This window comes from Anneissia japonica, unplaced genomic scaffold, assembly GCF_011630105.1.
Source record: "Anneissia japonica isolate Jap-2015-1 unplaced genomic scaffold, ASM1163010v1 scaffold690_len516080_cov150, whole genome shotgun sequence".
NCBI classification, from domain to species: domain Eukaryota; kingdom Metazoa; phylum Echinodermata; class Crinoidea; order Comatulida; family Comatulidae; genus Anneissia; species Anneissia japonica.
Window position 1 is genome coordinate 407,451 of NW_022758421.1, and position 18,287 is coordinate 425,737.

Genomic DNA, 18,287 nt, shown 5'->3' on the forward strand with positions numbered 1-18,287 from the left:
CTAAATCGAGGTAAGGCTAGGCCTAGCAGCGTTGGATAGGCTAATGTTTTCAGCGCCTACGATATTTCTTCTCACGACCTATTGCAAAATCAAACAATGAAAAATTCATCCGCATTTATTTTTTGTGTGGAACACAAAAAAAAATCAAATTTCAGTCTTATTTTACATTTTTTTCATTCTTAGGAATGTCTAAATTCAGTTAAACTAGCAATTCCGTATTATATTTATAAATCTTTATAACATTATACAAAAATTAGATTTTTCTTAAAAAATGAAATTTTGCCGGGAATGGGGCTTTAAAATAGGCCAATGCATTACAGTGCAGCAGCATAGGACTTTCGTGTTGTTACTGTTCCAAGTAGCGATAATATACAGATTTCTCTTATTACAAAGTACAAGTTATGTTTTATAAAGAGGTATAGTATAGTAAATCATGTTTTTAACACAGGAAACTCTCATATGGTAACTAAAACAATGCTAGTTCAGAGTATTACTAGTACTACAGCACTGTAATGCATATACCTCTTTTAATACACTACTGAAATAGCCTTTTATTTTTCAATCTTGATTTCAAAGTTCAAAAAAATTTTTAATTTATTTTTTTTTGGATACGACGCCACGTTATGGAGTTATGATTTTTTAAATAACATGATGTCAGCAAAATCAGCCCAAAAGCTTATCTTATTTCTGTTGGTTACGCACCGCTGATTTGCAATGTTTGTCATCACTTCATGATGTCTACCGATTCGTGAAAAAGGCCTATTATGTTTGCCGTGGCTAATCTATACAGTACCATATTTCTACTTCGTTTTGCTAAAGGTACGGTAAATGGCATTACGTCACCATCACCCAATGAAATGCCAGAATGTGCGTGATGTCATACAGTATATTCATTTTTTATTGCAAGTGTTGTCATATAAACAGACTAGCAGTAGTGTGTGTATACATGTGCCTTGCTTGCTTTATTATTGAGTGGTACGCCTATTTTTCTATGACAGTATTAAGGTCTGCATCAAAATTATTGGACAAATTTGACTCAATTGTAATAATCACAAAGGGGAAACTTATTCTCTCGATCTAGGCCTAGATTCTGTACCATAACTGTGACGAAGTCTAGCCCTACGAAAAGTTTTGTGCATTCAAATTTTATGAATATTTTGGTGGGATTGTAAAGCGTGGTATTATTTCGAACTTCTTGGACTAAAACTTGGGATGTACTAGGGATTATGAAGTTCAGACGGTATGATGACGGAGGAACTAGTCTAAGTTTATGACTGATATAGGCCTAGGCCACTTAGATCAATGTCACCAGAGCAGCTGCCGTAAAAAGCAGAATCCAAGCAAGGCTGAGCAGGCTTGCTTAGATTTTTCGCCAAGTGAAGAATTTAAGCAAAGCCTAGAGGCATGCCAAGAGTTTGGTGGAATCAGTCCTTGTTTGATAATGGTTATACATAGGCCTAGCTAAATGAAACTCTTTACTAAATGGAACCATAAGCCTATTTATCGATAACAGGTCAAACAATATTGTACTTTTTGATGTTTTAATTTCCCAGAACTGTACATCGTTCTCGTTTCACCGCTCATCGCGGTTGATCTGCAATGCAATGCCAGTCTTGAAAAATGACGTCACGCACATTCTGGCACTTCATTGGGAGATGGTGACGTAATGCCATTTACCGTACCTTTAGCAAATTGAAGTAGAAATATGGTACCGTATCTCTAGCCACGGCGAATTACGTTTCTGCAAAAGCACATACATATGCGAATCTTGAAACACCTTCCCTTTTCTGAATACAATTTTATTAGAATGAGGTACCTGATTATTTTATTATTTTGTGCACTGGTAGCAAATACTGTGCCACACCCCCCCCCCCCCCACCCCATGGGCGGTAGAGGACATTTCAAACTGTGTAGTTCCTATCAAAGAAAATCGAAATATGAGCAGTGTTACACAAAATTACAGTAATTAAGAAAATTTTAAAAAAAAATAAAATAACATGTAATTTTGTTCACAGAAATAGTTGTTGAAGATGGCTACTAGCGAATTGAATCAGTTTTTGGAAATTGTTGATGAGAAAGTCCTGGAGTGTACTATTTGCTTTAAGAGACTTCAAAATCCTAAATCTCTCAACTGCCTCCATAGTTTCTGCTTGACATGTCTGGAAGACTGGGTTAAAAGGAAGGGTACGCTGATTTGCCCAACCTGCTCAAAATCACATGTCACTCCAGAAGGCGGACTTCAGAAGCTACCACCAAATACATTTCTCAATAACTTAATTGAAACTATTGAACAAATATCTAAACGAGATCAGATGAAATGTGTTTGTGCTAAAGGGCAGGCAATATACTACTGCCAGGAATGTAGACATTACTTGTGCTCTACTTGTAGTGAATGTCATAAAATATTTCCTATATCAGCAAATCACAAGCTGCATACAGTGGAGGATGTGCGATCAATGACTCCTCAAGATTTTGCTTTGCTACATCCACTGCTGTGTTCACATCACAACAAACCTTTGGAGTTCTACTGCACAGATTGTAAAACTCCAATCTGTATAAATTGTACAGTTATGGATCACAGGGCATGGGAAGGGAAACACAAACCAATCAGTATTTCAGAAGAATTTCAGACATTTAAAGAAATGTCTACACAATTGAAGGAAGCTGCTTATCAATATAAGAACCAATTACAAGATGGGCTGAAAGCTGTTATGCATTATGCTACCAAATTAGAACAAAGTAAAGATACATGTTTAAGAGATATTGAGAAACATGTGCAGGAAATGGTCAAGAAAATGAAGGAGAGTGAAGACAAAATGAAAAATGAAGTCGAGACAATCTACAAAGAAAAAAAGAAATTAAATGATGTACACATTAGTGATTTGAAAGCAACAATATCTGATTTGAATACAAAGATGAGTTTTCTTAATCAGTTATTGAAGAGTGACAAAGCAACAGCACTGCAATCAAGTGAAACAGTAATTACAGCACTGAACGACAGAGTCAAAGAACTGCCAAAAACAAAGCCAAATGATAACAGACACATTAAATTCTTAATAAATGAACATCAAGTGTCTTCAATACAACAGTGCAATATTGGAAATGTTACACTTATAAGGTTAAAAGATTGTTTACAATTAAAAGGAATGGAATCTGTGACCCAAAGTCAAATAATTGTTGTCCAGATAATCAAAACAGATGAATGTGAAATACATGAAAATCAACTGAAGGCAACATGGACACAGCCTACAGGAGAAACCAACACTACTCAAGTTGATGTAGATGGTAATGGAGATTATTTTGTGACAGGAAAATGCACAAGTCCAGGTACCTGTAAACTAGATGTGAGTGCTGATGATGAACCAATCAAACAATCACCGATGATAATCAATGTAGAGAAGGAAGGAATAGTAAATACCATTCAAATAGATAAATGTTCTGTAGACGTAGTTAAGTGTGAAGGTGATTGCTTGTTTGTTTCTTGTGCTACAAATGAAATTCTCAAGTACAAGCAATCAGGAGAATATACAGGGAAAGTTACACTACCAGAATGTGTGAAGGTTCACAGAATGTACAAAATGAAGAACGGTGACATTGCATTCAATGATCGGGGTAATAATGAATGCATCAGAATATGTAATATGAATGGTCAGCTGATCAGATCAATTAGTAATTTCCAATTTCACCTAGGAAAAATATTTGGTATCCATGTGGATGAGGAATCAAATACTGTGTATGTAGGAAGTGAATCAAGTGTGCAGCTATTCAACATTGATAGTGGACAGAAGATCGGAAGCATAGGGACTCGCGGCAATCAAGGTGGTCGAGTCAATGGAGTTTCTGATGTTGCCCTTACTAACCAAAGAAATATATTTGTATTGGATTTTCACAACAACAGGTTACAACTATTTAACAATGAAGGACAGTTCATGAAAGTTCTTGTCAAAGAAGGTGATGAAGATGGAAAGGTGATGAAACCATGGGCAGTAGTAGTTGATGAGGATGACAACATCATTATATCAAGTAATCACAAAATACAGCTGTTCAGTAGTGATGGAAATTTCATCAAAAGAATTGATAAACCAGAAGATGGAATCAAAAAGCCTTTTGGATTGTCCATCATTTCATATTATCCACGTAGAGTTGCAGTAGTAAATAATGGTGACACAACAGTAAAAATATTTAATTATTAAGATATTGACGCCCTCAATTTTTGTTTTGTGGTCATGCAGTGAGGCAATCCCACCCCACTAAATTATGTAAAAAGTTTATTTTCATATCATGTCATTGTATTTTGAAGACGTTAAATGTAAAATTTAAAAAATACAATCATAATGTCATTGGTGCATTTTGCTTGAGTCTTTAAAGTCAGGCTCCGAAGGAAAAAAAATTTTTGATATGTTGTAGAACTGATTTTTCTAAGACAGAAAAAAGTTGTTTGACGAAAAACTGGGGAACGGTGAATGTGATACAAATTTGTTATTCTAGGGTCATGGTGCTGTCATTTTCAATATAAAGGTAAATACGCCTACAGTATGTTTATAAATAGATTTTAAACATTCTATAAATAGATTTTGAATAAATTACAACATCATCTGCTAAGCCCCGCCCCCTGGATACTGTTGCTAAGGTCCCACAAAAGTCAGTGCAATGTAATCTGTTCCCTGTTCTGATTGGTCAGTTGTTAAGTTTGACTGACACTGCTGAATGATCCACACTGTCTTCAGTTCAATTCAATTCAATTCAAATAAATTTACTTCTGAAAAACAACAAAGTACTTACAAAAGAATAATTACAGATTATTTCTGAGGAAAGGGGACCTACACGGGAAAAAAAAAAGAAAAAAAATTGATCGCCTAAAATGCCTCAGAGGCTATTTTCGGGGATCTACAACATAAAATTTTCGCTGGGACATGGGGTAGTGTTTTCTCGATCGGTCCCACTTTCGTCCCCCACCATCTTTGGATCCACCCCTAAAAGCTTTAATTTGGGGCACAAACTAAAAAATACTGTATGGTAGAAGTAAAACAGAAAGCATGGTCTTATGATGTGGTAATTGGAAAATTTAATATTGTTTTTTCTAATTATATATTATTGACAATATAAACATAAAAATCAATTTACAGGTGAGACAAGGTATAAACGTAATCGATATTCAAAACTTTTCATACTTGAAAGGTTCTTTAGATATTTTGGTATGGAATTCCAAATTGTTGGGCCTTGAAAAGTTATATCATGGCAACCAACTTCAGTAGTTGAACATTCGTAGACATTAGTTCTATTTCTAAGACTACTATTTAATACAAGTATTGGTCTGAGAAAATTAGTATTAAGAATGGCATTACTGCAGTTCATATATGTGTATTTAATTGTGATAAACATTTTATTGGTTAAGAAAAAAATTGTTTAAATAATGCATGATAACTGGCTACTATTAATAACAACTATTTAATGTTATTGTTATTATTTAAAGGGATACAATACATGTATTTAGGGAGACTATTGGAGTGGAGTTGAATAGGGTATTCGGCGATGGGCGTCACATGACTTCTTGGGTGTTGGATATAAACAGTCGAATGTCACAGCGGTGTTTTACATGGAGCTTGCTATGGCGGTTGTCTCTTGTTTATTGCTGTAGAGATCATCATAATACCCAGTAAACAATACCAAATTGATTGAAAATTAAACTTAAGAATTTTGCCTTAATGGTTTGAAAACGCTGTGAAGAATGCTGGCTGCAAACATTGAGATTTTTCGACAAATGTTAGGCCTAGGCCCCTGCACATCTACCGCATGGTTAGGTGTGCATGATGGTCTTCAACCCGCAAACTACGCTGCAATGTTAGTGCCAGCTAAGGTTTTAGAAGGATCACTTATATTTCAAAGCATACAATCCAAGGAGAAGGCTAGGATAAGTAAATAAAACACTATTTTGAACAATCGTATTGCCTTTCCTAGCCATTTACTTCTCACATTAACAGCGGGTGGTTGTTTTTGCTACCTTAACATTATCTTTTCCTATGCTATCGCACTATTTTCATGCATACTCAAGTTAGGTCATGTGATCGCTTGTATCATTGCCTAATACCAGGGTCCTGGGTTCAATGCCTGTGACGGCCAACACGTTTTCACGATGACTAAAAATAAACTCCACTCCCTTAGCCTCAAAAGGCGACTTCACTGAAAAAAGCATCAAATTATTTTCATTTAATTAGAAGGGCATAAATTAAGCAGCCGACCTTCTAGGATTCGCTGAAAGTGTCGCCCTCTATAAATATGGTTTTAAAAAAAATGGGAAAAAAAACATAAAATTATCCTTCTAATTGTTAATTTATTATAAATGCATCGTTTAAATATTGCATTATTACTAGACACTATTAATTATAAGTATTTAATGTTATTGTTAATTTATAGGGACACATGTATTTTAGGGACACTGTTGGAAACATGTATTGTCCCAGTAATAAAATTTTTGTTATGTAGTCACACAACTTGAAAACACCGATTCATAAGAATGTGTAATAAAAGAAATAATAACTTTTAATACAAAAAAATGTAGTAAATGCGGTATAATATTGCTATATACATGATTTAATTAAGCATGCATAATTTTATGTTCTTATTAATAAAAACATTTTTGAAAGTCACAGTGGGTGTCCTGCAGTGCAGACGATGCGACACTTTAGGCAATAGATCGAGCCAAGCTTTCTAGAATTTAATTGTAACTATGGCACTCTTTACCTAACTACTATTAGAAAGCAGCTGTATAACTGGTTGTTACTGACACAGGGCCCAGTTTTTTCAAGTTCAAATAAATGTATCGTTTTCCATATAACATTTAAAGGCATAAAACAAAATTTCAAAAATTGTTCGGATTATTTCTTCTTTTAACAGAAAGTGTACTAAAATGTTTTAAATTCCTTTGTGTACTATTTTCTTCAATACTGAGATTAATCTGTATAAATTTACTAATAAATCCTATGTATTTTACTTTGTAGTCTTACCTTATATTATGATAGTTTAATGATTTTAATTTTTTAAACAATTGTTTATCCATGTAGTTGACTATGTTCAAATTATAATATCTTATTACTGTATCTGTATCACTTTCTTTGAATAGTTTGATAGGATTTTTGAGCTGGAGCAGAGGTTTTCAACTGGAGGCCTGCGGGCAATCTCCGGCCCGCGAGTTTGTGCTATGCGGCTTGAGCCTAGATTTCTAACCTTAATAATTTTGTATGCTGTTTGGCCGACTAGGCCTATATACTGCCCCACAAACTGTAGCGATTTAATCAATCAAATCGGAAGAACTAACCTATCACAGCAAACGGCAAAGAAATACTGTATCACCGATGACCCATTGTGTGATATATAACATTTTGCCCTTGCATTTATACCAAACACAAGGGTAACTTTCTAAGGTGAAAATGCACTGCATGAACGTCTAGCGGCTTATTCTTTAAAAAAAAATTTAATTCGGGAAAAGGGGCAGTGACACTTCAAATTTATTCAAGGAACAGTTTTGGCCCCTTTGCAATATAGTTGAGAACCCCTGAGCGAGAGTGTTCAACAATCTTAGCCAGCTTAGATTATTGTTAAAACTGTTGCTGTTAATTTGTTCGATATTTCTCTTGTTACTTCATTGCTGTTGTGGATGTATAGGTTTGGCTTTTTAAAGAATAAATAATAAACGAAAAATTGAATGACTTTTTTTTTCAATATACTGTATTATCCCATGAAGATTTTATATTTTATCTGAATTAGTTTTGTGAGAAAATGTAACCCATGACGAGTAAAACTGGTAAGCAACCAGTGACCAGAAACAAGAAAAAAACATATTGATTTGTTTTAAAAAGATGTGCAGCACTTTATAATCAGGGGCGGATCCAGTAAGGGGCACGAGAGGCATGTTCCCCCTCCCCCAGTTTTGCTACTAAATTTTAAAAATTTCAATACAAATGAATGTGTTACTCAATTCTATTCTAAAACTGTTAACCCCACCCCCCACCCCTTTGAAAAATTCTGGATCAGCCCCTTATAATTGATGTGTGGGGAGGCACAACCAAACAACACAAATATTGCAGTACAAATAATTATAAATTTTCCTTGTGCGTGATAATACCACGCGCATCGCTGAACTTTTCACAACAACAATTAGACTGACCAGTAATGCGCAAAATCTTTGTAACAACAGGGCAGTAAAACCCTTCGACTTGATCAAAGTTATTCTATTGCTAACAAGGCACATCTAAAATAATTTACATCAAGTAAGTAAATTAACTAATAGGAAGATAGTTTTAAGTGAAAAGTCTACATGCAGTGACAATAGCAACAAACTAAAAGCCTGTAAAAAAAATGTCTGTAAAAAATCATATCATTCGTCAATTCATTCTTCATTCATCAGATAATTGTTGTTTATGTTATTTAAGAATTAACCCTTTAACTTAGATATATTGTGAAATATTAACTTAAAAAGTGAACTAATTTTGTTCCCTGTACCTGAGATGCCTAAATGTCAGTTTATGATATTTAAGTATTAACCCTTTAACTTAGATATATTGTCAATATTAACATAAAAAGTGGAATAATTATGTTTACTGTACCTGAGACAACTATATAGCGGGGAACAGGGGATGCACATGAAAGTGATCGTCTGCCATATGTATGGATTTTCCACTTGTGAGCATGATGTAGATGTTGTTTAGAAGATCTCAGTTTACGAAGTCGTTCAGAGTGGAATGAGTTTTAGTGATGTATTGAGGTGCAAGGCCATGCAGCGCTTTATATGTATTATTAAAAAGGATTTACATTGGATGCGAGATGATACAGGTAACCAATGCAGTTCTCTGAGATTTAGTGTGATGTGTTGTGAACTTGTTAAGATGTTCCATGACCTCTGTTACAGTGCCTCTTTTCACAACCTTTTAACACATCATCCACATATCTTCGCCAAATCCGTGGTTTGCATGCGATGGGATCTGCTGCAAGTGCTTTTTGTTCAAGGAATTCCCCATGGATGTTGGCTATGAATGTTGAAACTGGGCTGCCCATGTCCGTGACAAATCTTTGCTGGTAAATCCTCTAAAACTGATATATGTGGTAGTTAAAATAAATTCCAGTGGTACCATTATGTCGGAGACATTAACGAGGGTTCTGGCCTTAAAGAGTTGGATTTTGTAAAATGTTGTTTATTAAACCAAGGGTCTGGGGGATTGGAACATCAGTAAAAAGTGATGTCATATCATGCAAGATGAACATTTCGTCTTTCCAATCATCACTTCCGCCAATTTTTTGACAAACACCTACGAATTTGGTATGTGGTGTTCCGTTTTATCCAATAACGGTTACAAACTATCAGCCAATTCTTTGGATGTAACATCGTCATCTGACACACCGAATTGAGCAAGCTTCGGATGTGGAAGTGAAAACATCGCTAACAAGTTGGAATTATATTTTCACAAAGAAAGCTTTTAGATTATTATGTAATCGTAGTGTTTGTCAATAAAAATAGTAAAAAATTTATAAATAGTCTACCTTGCCTTTTCTTCTTCTCGAAATCCTAGAAATGAGTTCATGATTTTTTGCTGATGAGAGAGATATTAACAAATTATTAACCCCAAAAAAATAATGCATATTAATTTACAAAATCAGGGATGATTATTACACTAGTACATTCAATCTAACTCAATAAAATTTCTTTTAATGCTATTTATGCCTTCGTGGGCCAATAAAATTCATGCTGAACAATAGCATGTTCCACAAAAACAAAACAATATAAAATTATATTGTGTATCTGCAGGCTAATATATACTATAATAACTATGCATCACAGTGTACAGACATAATAAGGGCAGCTGTGTGGGACACCCCTTAAGGGGCAGTCCATAGATGAAAACGAGAAATTCTTCCCTCTCTGAGTCATAAGAGTTGCCAATTAGGAATTCTGCCTTGGGCAAGCACTACTAGAGCCTACTGCCACCAGGGTTACAGTTATTATTTGTATTATTTTTTTTTATTCATAGTTCAGATTAGGCCTACTGACTGTTAATAACTCTTTCATATATCTGTTTGCGCAATGAGCATCTTTTATTGTATACTAGCACATTATAGATGTACACAATTATTATTGTTATCCCTCCCCTAATGCTTACGGTCATATCCCAAGAATAAATCAAGCACAGTGAAATGTGGAAATCAATATCTTGGCCTAATTCTAGGCCAACCTTTCCATCATCCTCCCCGTGCATTTTCGTGAATTAAGTGGTAACCATAGGGTTAAAATCTAGGTTAAGTTATCCATTTTATTACTCAATGCTTGAAAAGTAACCTTTTGAAATTATTATACTACTATATAGAATTTTATACACTTTTTATGTTAAAAAAAAATAAATTTTGGGTTTTAGTTCAGGCATTGGCTGGCATATATATGGCATATTCAAAAGAGAAAAAAAAACAAACCAGTTTCTCTGCAGCTGTGTTTTCAATGAACCTTGAACCATGACCTGTATTTCCAGTGCAAATGACCTTAAACCCTAAGAAGTAGTTAATAACAAATAAGAATGTTATCTGGCCTTACAATAATAGGGAAAATGTACAGATTTCAAAAAATTAATTTAGCATAATTTTAACATAAACATTTCTTGCAATATAACTGAAATTTGAAAAAAAAACCTAAGGTGAGAATTTTTTTAACCTTGTTTAGCAAACCCCCCACCTGCCAATAATGATGATTTTGAATAAAAATAAAATTGTATTTTTGGCCCACCTCTACAAAAAAAGGGTAACAAAATAAACAATAAAAGTTTTTTTTTTAATTTTTATTACACCCGCCGCTGCCTTGAAATCTCCAAAAATAAAATATATGTATATTTCTTTCTAATTGTATAAATTTCATGCATTTAACCATCCCATATACTGCACTGTTTATATTCACTAATAAAATTTTAATTTTCATTTTTCCACCGTCATGACGTTTTTGGCAAAAACTATTTGCTATTAAATAAGAAAATATTTTTTCCCGAAAATAGGTTTGCGAAATAAGGTATAAAAAAGCTGAATTGTGTATGGAAGTGGTCCATGACTATTTAGCCACTTTGATGATGTGGTTTAGTAGCTACATGTCCCCATCATTCTACGACAGGGGCTGAAATGAACCATATCATCAGGGTAACTCATTCTTCTGAAAGATGCAAAGCAGCAATGGATTCTTAAAATGCACACAAGACAGATGTGTTACAGTGGGCCTCTATTTTAAGCCCTTATCTGAGAGGACTTATATCAACCAAACCATGGGCAAGAACCAGCTCGAACCAGCTCGTACCAGTTCAAACCAGTGCCAGCAGTAGTCAGCAGCACCCTTGCCTTACCGCATGCCCACTCGAGTTGCCTAGACCTCTTGACTCACACCCTAAACAAATTAAAACAAACTTTACACATCTACTTACACCATGGACTTCGTTCTCCATAGAAAACCGTAAAAGCATCAGTAGGATTTGCTAGCCCTAATATAAAAACAAAGTTTTTGTTACTACAGTATGTCAATAAATTAAATATTTTAATTGATATTTAACACAGTTATTCCATAAAGAACTTTTCCACAAAGCCCCACACCGTGGTCCTACACAACAACACATGCATTTGTGGTACAAATTGCATTCAAGGAAAAATCAAATTTCAAGCGCCAAAAGTACAATTCAAGCATGTCTTATTAAGCTGTCAAATTTTTAGGAACTTTTTAGTGCGAACAGTGCTACCTTACGTGCAAGGTGTTGTATACTATTGCGTTTCCCCCCCCCCCCCAACCCCCCCCCCCAAAAAAAAAGACGAATAATTTTGTTAACCTTCATTTTTGGTGTATTACAGTGTTCAATTTTGGATGATGGGTAATAGCTTACCAGGGACAAAGGTCATATGAATGGTTCTAGGAAATCTTTTTCCAGTATTCTTGAGATTCCGGATGGCTTCTAGATACCTGGAAAGAAATATCCATCACATCTTAATGGAACGTATTTAAATGATACAGCTGATCATGTGACATATGTGACCAGCCAAACCAGTCACTCGTTTTTTTTTTTTTATTAATACAGGGTTAAACAGTAAAATGAGAGCTACATGGTAAAAGAATCATTTAAATTCAACATTTCCTAAGAAGTTACAAGCATTTATACATACAGCTCTTCAAAGAACAATATTTGAGATATCAGCCTTCAAAGTTTATGATTTCGGGCATTTCTCAGGCAGAAACCATCACCAAATCATTAAAAAGTGTTGTTTTAACTGTTTTAACATTGAAAATAGGGAAAATAACAGCATAGCACGATGTATAGATATATAAAGTTTAGTTTAGTGCAATAAAATAGATTTCTGCAATTTTGACATTCCAGCATATTTTGGTCATTATCCCTGAAACACGATTTGCGACGAGTGACTGGTTTGGCTTGTTTTAGCCACATATTGGGTACAACAATGGAGAACTTACAGTCCAATCAGTGTTCAAGTGTATGAAAATGTAATGCTATGGTCGCAAAAACGACCGTCTACTGTCAATATGAGAAATAAATGAAAAGGAAAGGCAATACGATTGTTTAAAATAGTGTTTATTTACGTACTCTAGCATTCTCTGTGCTTAGTAAGTTTTGGAATTTACGTGATCCTTCGTAAACCGTAGCTAGCCTAGAAATCGAAGACTCATGTATACCTAAACCGAGGGAGGGATTTAATTGTAAATCTTGGTGGGGTCACAAAAAAGGCCCAGTGTTGCATATTGGTCTTCACTAATAATGGTTATTACTTTTTAATAGTTAAACTAATTTTTTAATAATCATTTTTTTCTCTTAGGCCAGAATAAGTTACCAAATTTGGCCAGCGGGCCGCCTATTAAAAACCAGGGCATTAGAGTGATGAGAATTAAGTGACATAAAAAACAAAGAATTGTTGAAAACGAATAAACAATACTTACTGAATTGTTACAGACTTCATATCCTGCAAGAGAGAAGATACCATACAGTAATACGAACCATAGTTAAATACATATTAGAAATCTAAAGGGGCTAATGAGTAGTTCTAAGGCATATAGGCCGTTCCATGGCAAAAAACGTAACTTAAAATTTTCACTTTTGGAGAAATATAGAGTTAAAGTTTGCATGTTCGGAACTTTGCAATACATTGTCGTACCCTTTTGAAATGTGATTATATGTGAAATCTTAATTACAACTGTTTGTTTATTGCAAAGTTATTAGCGATAATTACAGATACGTTGTTTGCCTTGGAAACATGTCAGGCTCGGTATTGATGCAAGTACGACATATTTCGGAATTTATCACGTTTGGGGCAATGATATGCATTAGCTAGCTTGTTGATACGTCGCTGGTAAGATTATTGATATAAAAACACAAATATTCCATTTGATTTTGCCTTGCCAATCTCCATTAGCTTAAGACAATTTTTGAATACTATTCCGACATTATTTTGCCTCGGGACAGCCAATATTTAATGGTAATGGGAGGATAAACATTGAGCAACTTCACAGTTGGTCACATGAATGTTGAGAATAGTCAGTGTGTGGCTCTAACCCCCGACCATGAGGAGCAGAACCAAACCACCCCTCCCGCCCCCACCCCAAAAAAAAACTCCTAAGGGTGTACTACCTGTGTACCACGTCCATATATGTTTCCATTTTCCATCTTCTTACCCTCAAAAGCATCACAAATCCAACTTTCCTGCATATACAAACATTTATGAAATTATTATAAAATTATCATATATACAAACATATATAATTCAAATTTAACTTAAAACTTAAAATCAATAAAGATATAGCTTCCCTAATAAACCTGCTTCAAGTTTGCTTTTAAAAACATGTGCTTATTTAAAAACATTAAATAATAATAATAATAATAATAATTAATAATATAAATTCAGTTTTCAGTCAGCTTTAGTACAATAAACATTACTCAAAGGGCGAGACTTTTTTATACCTTGTTTCAGCAAACTCACCAACTGCAAAATTTTATTTTTGGCAAATTAGCACACCCGCCGCCACGAAAAATGGAAATTTCAGAAAAAAATTCAAGTTTATTTATTTAAATTTTTATTACACCCTCTGCTGCCTTGAAATCACCAAAGATAAGATATGTATATTTCTTCCTAATTATATAAATATTAAGCATTTAACCATCATGTTTTACATTCACCAATAAAATTTTATTTTTATATCTCCTCCGTCTGCATGTTTTTGGCAAAACTATTTGCTAAAATAAGAAAACTAAATTTTATTTTTATTCTGCCCTCCGATTATCTATAAAAAAAAATAAGTATGCGAAACAAAGAATAAAAAAATCTCGCCTAATCAGTAAAAAAAAAAAGCAATGTCTATTGCAAACATGGTAAAATCGTTACAGTAGAACTATGAAAAAATCAATCAATCAATAAATTAAGCAATCAATCAATCATTCAACCCATGGTGGTGACTAGGGGTAACCTCCCCCACCCCACAAATTAGTTCCAATGAGAGGGTTTAAATACTAAATATGACAATTAAGTTTTAACTGAAATGGGAATTTAGTTCTGCATTCTCAATTTTCACATCCCCTCCCCCAGGCTGTTTTGCAAACCTCCCCCACCCCCCACCACCAAGCCAGAACCAGCTTGCACCCCTCCAATCAACCAGCCAATCACCTATGACTCTATATAGGCTTACTTACTGGATACACTGGGACAACGTCAGTATGTGAATTTAAAACAATGCTTTTCAGTTTAGGATCTGTTCCTTCCCATGTGATAATAACAACTTCTTTCCCAGGATGAACCTACAAGATATAAAAACAAATTTCCTGATTAATACACCCTCTGGAAATACAGTGCACTAAATATGGCCAAAACATGACAGACTTGTAAAGAGGAATCACTATCTTATTTTGGTTTAATTGAAGAATAACTTGCAGCTTGCTCAATTGCTTTAGTCAGACTTTTCTCAAGTCGTAGTTAGGCCTAGTTTATGGACGTATGGAATTAGACAAAAATACTACGGAAATTTATCATAGGGTTAGACGCCATACAGTAAATGAATCGGTCTAATGAGTCCCGAACAAATGTCTTTTCCATTAAGATCTTTCGTTACATTGTCCCAGTCCCAGACAATTCATACAATGCATGGAGATTGCTAAAGTAATTATAAATCACTATTTAAAAAGAAACATAGGCCTACTGCCTTACTTTACTTTGGGTCGCTGTCTAAAAAACATAACAACTCTCTCAATATACTGTGTTCAATGAGCGCACTGTGGTTTACGATGTGTATATTTATATTTTGTACATGTCACATGACCAGTAATAGCTGGAGTCGCCGATTCGGTCTATCATAGGTGCTATGGACTTTTTTCATTTACTACAGAAATCTGAAGACATAGTTTGGCACATAGAGAAAATTATTAGATTATCACTTCTTTAAAAAAAAAAAAAAATTGATGAGAACGAGCGGTTTCATTTTCTTTTTTTTTTTAATCGGAACAATAGAATTGTTTTTTTTTATCGATGAGGGGAGGGACTGTTTAAATTTGGCAAGAATATTGTAAATATTGTATAAAAACTGGTTCAATTTTATTGTTTTTTAAAGAGAATGTATTTCTAGTAACAAACTTGCATTATTTTATTTATTCTGTTGAAACAAATGATGCGGCAAAAAAAAAAAAATTATTTTTAGTCCTGCATCAATATTTCCCAAATTTTTGACACGGACGGGAGTGATAATCTAACAATTTTTTCTATGTTCCCCTTTTAATACGAACTTGAGAAGGCTTAGTAGACAGTAAAATATTTTTAAAATACAGATCAGTACCTCAACCACTTTGCATGGCAATTTAATTTCTCCTGCCATCTGCTGCAAGAATCTGATTGCACCATCTGGAAAATAGATTACTGACATGAAATTTAAATGAAAAATAATAGAGTAAACATATTGCACTGAATTTTGTTATTGTGGAAGCAGCAGTAAATTATATTCTTTATGGCCATCCAAATTGAACACGACAATGCAACAGAATGAGGTGTTGCTCAACAAAAAATAATTTTCTATAATTTCCAAAAACTGTCACATGACAAAAATATTGTAACGAAAACTAGGGAATAGCCTTTCTGTACTTGTAAAAATTGGATTGGAGAGGTGAATTTAGGAAGTAGGCCTAGGTCCAATGCTTAGCCTAGGCTAGGCCTACTTCTCTATACCCTGTCCTTGGCCTAGCTATATAGTTAAGTTGTATGGGTATGGATAGGTAAAAAAAGGGATTAGGTAGACTTCGGCAGCCAACAACATCGGCCGCCACCGATCGAGTGCCAAAAATTATAAAGCGCCGATAATGCTGTCTTTTTGCTTGCTTTTTATAAGGTTTATGAGAATTTCTTCACAAATAATAAAGTATATTAATGTCATTTATGATTGTGATATTGATTTTAATAATCATTCATTAGGGAGCGTCGCCAAATTATCCTACCGCGGTAAGCCTTAATCTACCGCACCGCGGTAGACACAAGGCTGTATATGCAGAAAATTTGCATATCACATTGCATACAAGTCTACCGCGGTAGATAGAAACTGCCTTAGGGCCAACTGTAGAGTGTAACCTTAGAACCAAGGACATCAACCTATCAACCTAATTCTTTAGTAAACAGATTGTGATTAAATAATTACTGAAGTGTGCTCATGACATGATATCGACATATCAAAAGTTAACCTCTTGTTTACGACAACACACGCCCGCGATTTCCTTGTGCATGAACACAACGAAAAACGCTTGCGGAGCTTTGGAGAAGTGGCGATGTATTTGTACCCTACAATTTATTGGCTATCTAAAACTATATTCCGGTGAATAAATAAGACTTTTCTCGAGCACCAAAGAGAAGGGATCATTTCGGTCGCGCCTTCTGTTTGGTCGCGCCGTACTGTTCTGCATTTCGATCGCGATAAACTGCCTCTAAGTAATGCCGATATACGCACTAGTGCTTTATGTTTGGAAAGTAATTTTTAAAGGGTTGTGTATTTTTAAAGTTTGTTTGGTGTGTGTGTTTCGGACTGGGTATTAATTAATTTATTTTGTATTTTTGTTTTTACGATGCTTGACTATCATAGGCCCAATATTCTTTGTATTTTTTTTTAGTATGATTCAGTGTTTGAAGTTTTTTACAATTGTTATTAATTAAAGTAATTTGAATATAATTTACCGTGTTCTTTTTCTTACAGATTCAGAAGTAAAAAGTCAAGTACATATTTGTATTTATCAATTTCTGAATTATTTGTAATAAAGGCCGAGGAATGTTGTTACGATTATGATTTAATTTGTTTAATCAAATATACTTTTATGTCAGAATATTAAAATATATTATTTTTACATTCCATTTAAACTATAGTATTTTACAATTCATGTATTTTTTTTTTATAAATATAATCATCAGATTGATGACTCGAAGTTAATGGTGACATGAAGTAGGTGAACGCACTTGAACACCTTCACAGCGTCTGACCTACTTCTGTCTTTGCAGACATTCCAGAAGGCGGCGTACAAAGAATATGCCTTCTCACCCTCATGAGCATCTTGGGAACCTTGGTTGTGGGAAAGTTTCTTTCCGATTTTATGGTTAGTTACTAGGCAACTAATACAGGAGGCCTCGAAGTACTGTAGTGAATTTTTCTAGAAACTTTATAAGGAAGCCCGCCCGAAGACCACTGTTTAATGGCTATTAGCATGTATTTAAAATTATATATTAAAACTGCATTTTACTGTGTATTTATAAACAACATTTTTATGAATAAAAATGGACATAAAACAAGCAAGAAAATACAAACCTTGTGCTGCTTCACCTCAAAGAGTACCATGGGAATCTAGTTTGTGGGAAATTAAATTATAGCGCAACAACAGAATAGGACTAGAAAGGGTCATTTTGTCGGGCTTATGAATATAAAAGAAGCCTGAAATGGGTCATTAAAATGTACGGTGTTTAATTATAAATTTATTGACAATTTTATGTGCAGTATCGGCAGCCCATATTCGATCTACATAATTATATTTTTCGACATCTTTCACAGTCACTATGAGGCCTATCTTTGGTGTACTTTTTCGGAGATTTTAAAGAGGTTTCCCGGTATCAACATTCCATTGAACGATCTAGATACCAAATTAAACACATGTGCTAACCACTTAAAAGTACTAAAAGTGGTACGCATTATAGTGTGCTACCTAAATCGCGTGTTACCCATTTGAAACAATGTGCTACCCATTTGAAAGTGTGCAGCCCAT

General features: G+C 34.4%; 2 protein-coding genes across 2 annotated transcripts in view; one reads left to right on the forward strand and one right to left on the reverse strand.

The window, feature by feature from the left end:
• The window catches only part of LOC117125270 (E3 ubiquitin-protein ligase TRIM71-like), a 13,172-nt gene extending 5,469 nt beyond the window's left edge, over positions 1–7,703 (forward strand). Inside the window, exon 2 of the mRNA XM_033271741.1 lies at positions 2,016–7,703. Within this exon, the coding sequence (XP_033127632.1) occupies positions 2,031–4,193 (2,163 nt within the window). The 5' untranslated portion in view covers positions 2,016–2,030 and the 3' untranslated portion in view covers positions 4,194–7,703. The remainder of the gene's footprint in view (positions 1–2,015) is intronic.
• Positions 1–18,287, reverse strand: part of LOC117125279 (aminoacylase-1-like) — a 39,995-nt gene that overhangs the window by 17,392 nt on the left and 4,316 nt on the right. The window contains exons 2-9 of the mRNA XM_033271751.1: positions 15,836–15,900; positions 14,703–14,807; positions 13,647–13,718; positions 12,959–12,981; positions 11,895–11,971; positions 11,445–11,501; positions 10,459–10,532; positions 9,535–9,584 (exon numbers count right to left, since the gene is read on the reverse strand). Coding sequence (XP_033127642.1) covers positions 9,535–9,584; positions 10,459–10,532; positions 11,445–11,501; positions 11,895–11,971; positions 12,959–12,981; positions 13,647–13,718; positions 14,703–14,807; positions 15,836–15,900 — 523 coding nt within the window. The remainder of the gene's footprint in view (positions 1–9,534; positions 9,585–10,458; positions 10,533–11,444; positions 11,502–11,894; positions 11,972–12,958; positions 12,982–13,646; positions 13,719–14,702; positions 14,808–15,835; positions 15,901–18,287) is intronic.